The sequence below is a fragment of the Gymnoscopelus microlampas genome (genome assembly GCF_963454915.1).
Source record: "Gymnoscopelus microlampas genome assembly, chromosome: 1".
NCBI classification, from domain to species: Eukaryota; Metazoa; Chordata; class Actinopteri; order Myctophiformes; family Myctophidae; genus Gymnoscopelus; species Gymnoscopelus microlampas.
Window position 1 is genome coordinate 26,481,848 of NC_139962.1, and position 7,589 is coordinate 26,489,436.

The 7,589-nt window shown below is 37.8% G+C and overlaps 1 protein-coding gene across 2 annotated transcripts; it reads left to right on the forward strand.

The window, feature by feature from the left end:
* Positions 1-471: 471 nt before the first annotated feature.
* sinhcafl (SIN3-HDAC complex associated factor, like) lies at positions 472-6,506 on the forward strand. 2 transcript variants are annotated; one of them, XM_084045836.1, is made up of 6 exons: positions 472-534; positions 2,453-2,604; positions 2,924-3,023; positions 3,127-3,241; positions 3,927-4,080; positions 4,188-6,506. In XM_084045836.1, the coding sequence occupies exons 2-6, from the start codon at positions 2,477-2,479 to the stop codon at positions 4,369-4,371; spliced, it is 681 nt and encodes a 226-aa protein (XP_083901962.1). In that variant the 5' UTR covers positions 472-534; positions 2,453-2,476; the 3' UTR covers positions 4,372-6,506. The 2 variants fall into 2 exon arrangements, with proteins under 2 accessions (XP_083901962.1, XP_083901963.1); XM_084045837.1 differs by having other exon boundaries at positions 3,930-4,080.
* The last annotated feature ends 1,083 nt before the right edge of the window (positions 6,507-7,589 follow it).

The following is a 7,589-nucleotide window of genomic DNA, read 5'->3' on the forward strand; positions in this document are numbered from 1 at the left end:
GCAGTGCGCGGTGTTGCCATGTCCGCTTATTATAAGCGACTTTGGGCTTTTTCTGTAAAGTCGCTTGTAAATATTGTTGCTTGTGTGTTGCGTTTTTTGGGCTTGTTTCTAAAGTTGCTTATTTGGGCTGGTTTCCTAAATGTTGTTGTTCAAACCAGTGGTTCTCAAACATCTTCAAGTCAAGAGAACCCCCCAAATGAATATGTATTTGTCTGCGGACCCCCCCCCCCCCCATCTAAAAACATTGTATGCCAGGGACCCCCATACAAGATTTGTGTTGTTAAAATGTCCAAATTGTTTCAAGATAAAAAAAAAAACAAAAAAAAAACAGATCCTACAAGCTCGCAACGCGTCGCATACGAGCTTATAGATCTGCTATATTCAAATAGCCAATGAGGGCTCCTTTCTTCTGGGCTTATTTTCATAGACCAGGGTTGAGGGTTGCTTCTTTCTCTCTCAAAACCTGGCAACGCTGGCAGTGCGTCAAACATACACTACTACGGCCGAAGATTCAAAGTTTCTGGTGGTCGCTAGGTAAGTCCGCTTATATGTCCTCTTCTAAACATAACAGTAGACTGGCATCTTTTTCTGAATTACCAGAAGTGTGACTTTGAGCGTGTCTTTGTATAGTAGTATTATTATGTATGTGTGTGTGTACGTGCACGGGTTGTTGCTTGCGCGCAACACACAATGGGGACAGAGAGAGGGAGAGAGCGTGGCGTGGAGACGGCAGTTAGCATGTTAGCTAACAACAATGAGCCGTGTTTGGCGCTCCTCTAGCGGGCAAAAGTTTGAATTTAAAGGGATGTTGTTGCGCCGACGCACCGAGAAGAACCAATTTAAATGTTAAAACACTTTAAAAACAACACTTACACGCAGTGTGCGCTTCAGCTGAACGAAGTTTATGTATTACATGACACGAAGCTGCGCTCATTTGATGTTGAACACATTCCAACAACGACTAGCCCCGGGTAGCTTTTTGTTTGTTGACTTCAAAAAGAAGCGGCTGACCGACGACCCTCCGTCTCTATCCGTCGTCCTGTGTGACCGACGGACGTTCTAACTATCTGTCGGCCCCGAAGTCACCAAACCTTTTTTAGTTTATTGATGATTATACATTTTTTTTTACACGTGATGTGTTCCACTTATTAACAATCCGTTAATATAGCATATTTGTAATTAAAGTCTGTGAACTTGCTGAATGCTGAAGCTCTTTGACGTCTGGATTTTTTTCTCTCAAATAGTTTTGAGAGTAAATGCTGCCAATTGTCCCAAAAGTGACTGTAAAAGATTGCTGCTATTTGTTTCAAAAAGCGTTATACCCTGTGTGTATATATAGCATGTTTATGACGACGCAGTGTGACATAGCTCTGTTTAACACAATACTGTACCCCATCCAAATGTACTTTCTCCATTTTCTTAAACGCTTTTTTATTATATTTTGACACTTGCTTTGGCAATGTCAACGTATGTTTTCTCATGCCAATAAAGCCCCCTTGAATTGAAATGGAATTGATTGCAATGTCGCTTGTCGATAAGAACTGATCTACGGTCAAAACAAAATCATTTTTTGGCTTGAAGATCCGTTCTTATCGGCAAGCGACAACGACGATATTTTAAATTGTTTTCTGTTCTGTCATTCCCGCGACTTCTATTATAAATGAACGTCCCCAAACTAATGATAAAACTAGATTTTGTCATTCTAGTTATTTTACGGTTTTATTATCTGTATAATTATCTGAGTGCAGTGTTATGTATGTGACGTCTTTTTTTTTAATTGTAATGTTATTTCTTAGGAAACTAATGCTTTTCTGGTGTATCTGGGGGTACCGCCCCTTTTCGTCACGGGGATTTATTTGTACACAGTAAAATCCTCACCGGTCCGCATTGGTTACTGTATATTTATACCAGCGGGTTTCAACCCTTTTCATATCAAGGTCCATTATTTATTTCGTATTTGAGCCACCGATTAATCGCCATTTGATGAGATTTTAGCCTCACAGACCCAAGACTTTAGAATATTTTGTAATCATTGGATACGATTCTGTCTACAATTCCATGCTGTATTGATGTGGTGCCATAGGAGAAATAACAGGCAAACGTTGATCAAAATAACAATTCTTTAATTAGATGTTTAACAATAATGTAACTCTTGAGAGCATAAAATGAAACCAAATGGACTTGTAAGGGTCCATTTGTTTTTTTACGCTCAAGAGTTAAAGATCTATAAGTGTCCATTTGGTTTCCAACTCCATCATTTAGCTGGGGACCACCTGGAACCCCCTCAAGGACCACTGGTGGTCCCTGGACCACTGGTTGAGAACCACTGCTTTATACAATCTGAGTTTCAAATGGACACAGTCTGTGGATTTTGCTGTGCAGCTGTTCATACACTTGTGATGAGTTGATTGACGTAGCAACATTGTTATTTATGAGTTGTTTCTACTCTCAGATTTTTCCAACTGCGGAACACAATATGTTTGGTTTCCACAAATCAAAGATCTACCGAAGTAATGACGGATGTTGCATCTGTAAGACCAAGTCCTCCAGTTCACGTTTCACAGACAGCAGTCGATATGAGGAGACCTTCAGGCTGTGTTTTGGGTGAGGATTCAGATTTAAAGGAATACACGGTCTGGTTTGTACACTAACCTGCTTTGATGAAGAAAAATGTGTGTTTCTTGTGTTCGCATTCAGTTACATTTGTGTATGTAGACCTGGCATCCTATATTGTGTGTGTGTGTGTGTGTGTGTGTGTAGATTATAGATTTTTGATATTATACTGTTAAGACTGATAAGTTCTTGGTTTACCTATGATCCTAGATTACTATTTCTATGCATTTTATGCATTACCTCCGTTACTGTAAACCGCTCTGAAGAGCGTCTACTAAATGCCTAAATTGTGTTAATTTTATCCATAAAGGTTATCAGAAGATCGAGAGGGAGACATCTGCAATGCGTGTGTGCTGTTGGTGAAGAGATGGAAAAAGTTACCAAATGGCTCCAATAAGAACTGGAATCATGTAAGTATTGGGGAAAGGTTTTTTAATTCACCTATCATATCGCCCAGTTTGTCTGATTTGTACGGCACCTTGGACTGGCTAATGAGTTTGTAAATGAAAACAGGTGGTGGATGCCAGAGCTGGACCAGGGTTCAAGTTGACCAAACCCAAGAAGATCAAGAGTGGTGATGGGAAGAGGAAAGCCAAACTGAAGAGGCTTCATATGTTGAAGAGACAAAGTAGGTGACTTGTTGTTGTAAAGTGGTTGACTTACAAATTTAACTTCAGTACCACTGTCACTAATACGTAGGAGCTAAAACCTCAAAATAACAAATGTGGTGTAATGTTGTTGGATATATAGCAACTGTGACTTTACACCTCTCAAACCAATTCAACATAATTTATAATAGTCTTTGATCTGATACAAGCCCCATTTATGCTACCTAACGTTGAGTCTGTGTATGTATCTACACAGTGTAGTAGAACATATGGCATAAGCCCTGTAATTATACATCTATAGAAAGTAGGTAGCTGTTTATTTATTTACCATTAGTATAGAAAAATGGTGCCCTATCCTGCCCTCTAGTGGATATAGCGGGTGGATGTCCATTTAGGCATGAAGGACACAGTGAAGTATGTGAGCAATGCCACTTGCATGGGATCATGTACATGCATAGGTGGTAAACAAACAAAACGGGAGTATATTGGGACCTGTTGGCCAATTGATTATTTAATGCAGTGGTCCTCAAAGTGTGGTCAGCTGAATTAGTTAATATACCATCAAAATCTGTTTAACAAATTTAAAAAAAAATAGCAAATCCCTGGCACAAAATATTTTGTGCAGCAAAATAATTTGAGGGTCTTTGACATGGAAAGATTTTAGAATCACTGCTCTAATAAATATTTTCCCATGTTTGTTTGAAGCAGACTCTGATGCCCACAGCACCACCTCCAGTATGTCTCCGTCCAGGTCTCCCAGTTACAGCAATCAGTCAGATGATGGCTCAGACATAGAGTCCAAACAGAGACGCCCCACTCCTTCTGCCTTCAAATTCCTTGACCGCTCCTATTGGAAAAGGTACATAACGTCACTGCCATTAAACAATGTAATTTCATTGCCATCTGTCCATCATTTTTCTGTCTTTGCCAACTTAAATCACACTTTTTTATAAATCTTCTCTGCAGGCAAAAGGTGTGCTGTGGGATTGTCTACAAGGGACGTTTTGGAGAGGTGATTATTGATCCGCGGATTTTCAAGCCCTGCTGCAGCTCCAAGAAACAGAACACACTGGTGGCCACACAAGTGGCCACACACCTTCCAGAAGCACTTCCTCCACCACATCCAGAGGACCTGAATGAAACTTGGTGATTGTTTTTGTTTCTGTATCTTTTTACTTTAAAAAAAAAAGGATTATCCATGGCATCCAGCTGGCTTTGTCTCCAGTGGCAGACTTGTCAGGCTGCCAGATCCATTCCCTTTGTTAGATTAATGTATATAGATGTTTTTCTGTGACCATTTGAACCCCAGCAAAAATGTCCACATTTGCCAAAAATGGCTGATCTACAAGCTCAAAATGCGGTGCGTTTGAGCTTGTAGATCAGCTATTTTTGGCAAAGAGATTTGGTGTAGTCGGGGGGAAAAAGTGGCCCAAGTTGTAACTCAAGTCCGTTTCACTAAGACTACAGGGTTTAAGTGGTTAACTTCTCATTCCTTTTTTATGTTTTTTTTTGTATAGAATTTATTTTGTTAACCTTATTTTACAGAATAAAAAAAAAAAAAAAAAGGTTTTTATACGGGCATTAGTATACTATTTATAGTAGGTAAAATTCTATGGCCTCGAGAGGCTATCCATGTCTGATCATGAAATGTTTCGTACTTTTGCAAACTTTTTGTATTAACTGACCAACGTTTTGTAAACATTTTGTTACTTTTTCATACATATCAAGGCTGTTATATTTTTTCTTTTGTCAATGTTTGCTTACTCATGAAAAACACCAGCTTTTTCTAATATCAGGTAATTTTTATTGCAGTGGCAATGTGTGACGCTTGTATGTTCTATGTGCAAGCTGAGACTTGTAGGATTTTAGTATATAACGGGCTATTAGTGACACGGATCGTTAGTGCACCTGTCCTATGAATTTCATGAGCTTTTAAATGTGTGCATATGCATGCATAGTCTCCAACATTTTCACAATTTAGCAGACAACTGCACTGTACATTATAAACACATTTTAATGTGCTTATAAGCACAATCTGCACATTGATAATAGGTGGGGCTAGACCATGCATGCAGTTGGAATAACAAAAGTGCATTATTTATTTGTCTTTTGTACAGACTTCCACATGCATGCTGAGCAGGTGTGTTTTTATAGTCATTTGTAAATAGACAATTTTTTTTGCTGTTGGCCCATCAGAACTGTTAAAATACATGACTGGCACACCACTAATTACCCACAGAAGGTTTTATGAATTTAATTTTGGTGTTCCAGAAAAGGGTGAACATGGCAGGCTTAATTTCATGTTAAGCTTACAGTATGTCCAAGTCCATATTCCGCAAGTCTTCATAATTCTCAACACTTGTCGAGTTAATCTTATGGAATGCGAGCCCCAGCCTATACATGGAAATGTTATTTATATACATGTCTGTAGCAAGTATGAACAGCAGGGAACGGCTAAAGCTTTGCAATGTGTGCATAGGTGGGGGACCCCCTTTTGGCTGAAAGCAAATTCAACGTAAAACATGGCTCATGTCCTCATCCTTGTTTCTAATATGTTATTGAACGTGTATTCGTGGTCACTCACTGTGTTTATCATTCAAAGCTAAGACTATGCAGATATTTTGATTGTGAGAGGTGACCTAAGTCCTTTGTTGCGGTATTTAATTTCTTGGCCTCAGGTGTTCTGACTAAACCAAATCAGCTTCTAATCTAAAGCATCCATTTCCTCAGCAATAATTAACGTTTTCCTACAATTCATCAGTTTATGCTCAAGATGTTTATAATATTGTATATTATATATATTTAAAATAAGCTCTGATTGCACGGTTTTAGCCACATAATACTGTCTAAAAATGATATGACAACGGTTTTACTTTGTGATCCAACACCAACTTCTTGGGTTAAAAGGCAACAAGTCTATAACAAAGTGCTCTAAAAAATGACCTTTCTGCCACAGGGTAGTTGTATGCTGAACATTCGTCTATTATTATAAAAGAATTGCTGCTTCTTTTGTAAATGGAAATTAAGCTCGTTTTTGTCCTTAAGGAAATGCCATATTACTGTTTCGTAAGGTACATTTTGGGATATGAGGTGTGCCTTAAAAATTGCCTTTCATTTGCATTATGAATTTCAATCTCATGTAATTTATATTTATTTATTGCAAAACCTTTTGTAAGCAAACTTAAAAGTAACCATAGACCATGTCGACTCGTTTTAAATTTGTGCACTTCTTTTGAAGATTTTTTTTCGTCATGCTATTTTGTATACTGTATCACAGCCAGTAGTTCCGTAAGAATAAAATCACAAAAGATACGTTCTGTCAGACTTTTATTTACACCACTAGGTGGTGCACAAGTGTTACAAAATGTTCAGAAGTCGTTGAACATTTGCAGTAACTATGTTCAGTAAAATGTAAAAAAAACAAACACTAATTGATTTATTCCGTATCATCCCTACATGTAGAACTGTTGGCAAAAAAAAGAATAAGCATGCATTATAGCGCACCGCACACACAGGGCCTACACTCCAGCAGTGGTGGGAAAAGTACAAAAATGTTTTACTTAATTGAAAATGTACTTGAGTAAAAGTACAAAAGTATTGGCATCAAACTACTTAAAGTACCAAAAGTAAAAATACTCAGTCATTATGCAGAATGTACCACAAGTTTTCAAATAAATATTTTGAAAATAGCTACAAGCTCTCAATGCCTGCATCGCGACGCATTGTGAGCTTGTGGATCGGCTATTTTCAAATGGTTGAAGTGTATAGTGCTTAAGTGGTTAATGTATGTTTATAATAATCAAAATCTACAAAGTAACTAACTCAGTTTTCAAATAATTGTAGTGGAGTAAAAGTGCAACATTTGCCTTTGAGATGTAGTGGAGTAGAAGTAAAAGTACAGAAATTGGAAATTCTCCAATAAAGTAAAAAGAATACCTCAAAATTGTAGCCTACAGTACTTGAGTAAATGTACTTAGTTACTTTACACCACTGCTCCCCAGTGATTAATAGCCTAGGTTTTATACAGCAGGCATATTCGAAACCACTGACCATTGTTGAAAGTCTCCACAAAAGTGTTTAACACTGGAGTGTAAAATAGCCTATAAATTAAAGCCATGACTTCCACTGTTGTGTTTTGTTTTTCTTTTCGTTTTCACAGTTCCAAGCCTAATGCTGAGAGAGAGAATTAGGAGAAGTAGACCTAATCAAATTCTTAAGGCTTTTTAGATGAACAAAGTCAAATGTTACTTTATTGCAGGGAAAGTACTGCCAGAAAGTGTTTATATTACCTTTGAGTAGAAAACACATTTTCTCTTCAATCTGTTTGAATGTCAAATTCAATTCCGTGTAGCAACAAATATAATGCCT